Source organism: Octodon degus, unplaced genomic scaffold (assembly GCF_000260255.1).
Source record: "Octodon degus isolate 3935 unplaced genomic scaffold, OctDeg1.0 scaffold00056, whole genome shotgun sequence".
Lineage (NCBI taxonomy): Eukaryota > Metazoa > Chordata > Mammalia > Rodentia > Octodontidae > Octodon > Octodon degus.
In genome coordinates, this window is record NW_004524632.1 from 11,850,011 (window position 1) to 11,852,565 (window position 2,555).

The 2,555-nt window shown below is 55.9% G+C and overlaps 1 protein-coding gene across 1 annotated transcript in view; it reads left to right on the plus strand.

Moving 5' to 3' along the window:
* The window catches only part of Asb16 (ankyrin repeat and SOCS box containing 16), a 5,496-nt gene that overhangs the window by 1,137 nt on the left and 1,804 nt on the right, over positions 1–2,555 (plus strand). The window contains 4 exon segments of the mRNA XM_023718143.1: positions 940–960; positions 963–1,056; positions 1,058–1,187; positions 1,873–1,970. Coding sequence (XP_023573911.1) covers positions 940–960; positions 963–1,056; positions 1,058–1,187; positions 1,873–1,970 — 343 coding nt within the window.

Consider the following 2,555-nt stretch of genomic DNA (forward strand, 5'->3'; position numbering starts at 1 on the left):
GAAAGAAAGAAAGAAAGAAAGAAAGAAAGAAAGAAAGAAAGAAAACCTGGAGGGCTGGCCAAATAGCTCAGCAGAGTAAAGCACCTGCAAACAGGCGCAGGGGCCGGCGGTTTGATCCCTGGGCCTGCTGTGCTGCCCCGCCCCTGGGGGGCGCGCTGAGACAGCAACTGAGACTGGGTGTGGTGGTGTGTGCCTGTCATCCCAGCTCTTGGGAGGCTATAAACAGACAGATCATTTTGAGTCTGATCTAGCAGTGAGACCCTGACCACCCTGTAGACACTTCCCTAAAATACAAAAAAAAAAAAAAAAAAAAAAGACCTGGGTGTGTAGCTTGGACAGAGGTCCTGGGGTCAGCCGCAGAATTGCATGTCTATGCACAATGCACACACACACACACACACACCTTCTGCCCTTGTATTATATACATATACCCTCCCACTGCATGCATGCATGCACATGCAGTACATAAACTATTACACACATACATGTGTACACATGTACATGCACATCACACATGCATCACATGCCTATACACACCATATATACACGTATCCGACATGCACATATACACAGTGCATGCATGTGTACATGCCACATGTGCATGACGCTTCACATATATCACATGTACACCACCCTGTGTGCATGTATCACACATGTGCATACATGTTACACACATACACATGCATGCATATTTTATATGTATTGCATGCATACACGTCATCCCTACACAAACCACACATGTATGCCACACACTTAACACTATATACATGTACATGTGCACACACGTGTGCATGTGTGAGCAGTAGGTCCAACTTCCCTTGACTCAGGCCTTGAGGGAGCCCTGGGCCTGGCCAGCCTTCTGGTGGGCCGCGCTGTTTGCTGACTGTGGAGGGCACTGAGCTGCTGCCCCCTCACACCAGCCCTCCACTGCCTCCCCAGGGCTCTGGGTGCTAACCCCAAGGCCAAGCAGACAGTGCCCCTCACCGTCACAGTGGCTAGAGGCTACACGGACTGCGCCCGCCACCTGATCCTGCAGAGTGCTGAGCTGGACGCCCGGTGGGCAGCCAGGCTGCCTGCGTGAGGCCTGCGCGCATGCCCAGACTGTGAGGCTGCTTCTGGCCTTGCCCAGGGCTGCTGTGCTACCAGAGGAGGGATCAGCACCGCTGCACCACCCCGGAGCCCCTGGAGTAGGTGCCAGGGGTAGGCAGGGTCGGGTGTGCATGTGTCTCGCCTAAGTGTGCGTGCCCAGTGTGCATGCGTGCGTGTCACCAGTTTGCACAGCTGGGAGGAAGCACTTGCCTTTCACACGCAGCTCTGTGGCTGTCTCAGTCCTGGTATAGGCGTCTTCACAGCACCAGGGAGACTCCCAGTTCTGTGTGCATGAGACACTGGAGCTCCCGAGGTCCCGGGCTCAGCTCAGAAGCTGGAAGCCCTGTTGCTTTGGGGTTTTGTAAAAATTTTTGGACTGGAAATCACTCTGGACCTTGCGGGCCGGGGAGATGGCTCAGAGGAATAAGCACTTCCTTGGCAAGCGCAACGGCCTGAGTTCAATCCCCAGTTCCTCAAAATAAACAAACAAACGAACTCTGGACCTTGCACTTTCCAGGCAGACACTGTGCTGCTGAGCTATGTCCCTGGCCCAGTCCTGTTGCTTTTGAGAAAAACCACAGCCTCCAGTGCCCTGGGAGTCCAGACAGCCTAATGCCTTGTTCTGCGATGGCACCCACATCTGCTGAGCCAGGCCCAGCTTCTCCTCCCTGGCCGATGGCTTCCTGGGCCCCACAGGGCGGTTGGCACTTCCACAAGCCGCAGTCGTGGGCCAGCTGATGATGGCCCGAGCCCCACACAGCCCAAGCTGTGGTCAACGTCTAGGTCAGTGACAGCCTGCAGCCACTTGATGAACGCCTGTTCTGCTGCCCAGACCGTCCTCCTAATGGCCGCTCCCAGCCCTACGGAGGGGCTCATGCTTGGTATTCAGGAACAAGGAAGTCCTGCTGGTGGTCAGAGTTTGCAAGGAGAAAACAGCAGTTTCACAAAAGCCTGGGGTGGCTGAGGCTCAGAAACAGGGCAGAGCGCCTCCGCCCTCGCGTGGGGCCAGATGCCCGGTCGCCAGGCCTGTGCCCACCTATGAACCGAGTCACTGCCCGGCTCAGCTGCTGTATTACTAATGCAGCCCTGCAGCTCAGGGGTGGGGCAGCAGAGGCTGCCCCCAGGCCTGGACAGACAGACAACCTGAGCCGGGCCGGGAGCCTGGGAGGGAGGGGGCTCGGGATGCAGGGTGCGCCCAGCGCTGTGCTGCAGAGGTGCTCTCAAAGGGCTGGGGAGACGGCTCAGTGGAATAAGTGCTTCCCTGGCAAGCGCGAGGGCCTGAGTTCAAGCCCAGTTCCACCAGAAAAACAGAGATGTTCTCAAGTCTGAGACTAGGAAGAGGACAACGGAACTTGTTTTTTAAAAAGGCCATTAATTGGGGCTGGAGAGATGGCTCAGTGGTCTAAAGCACCTACTTAGAACAAGCTTGGCAAAGCATCAAGGGACCGCGGTTCAATCCCCCAGCA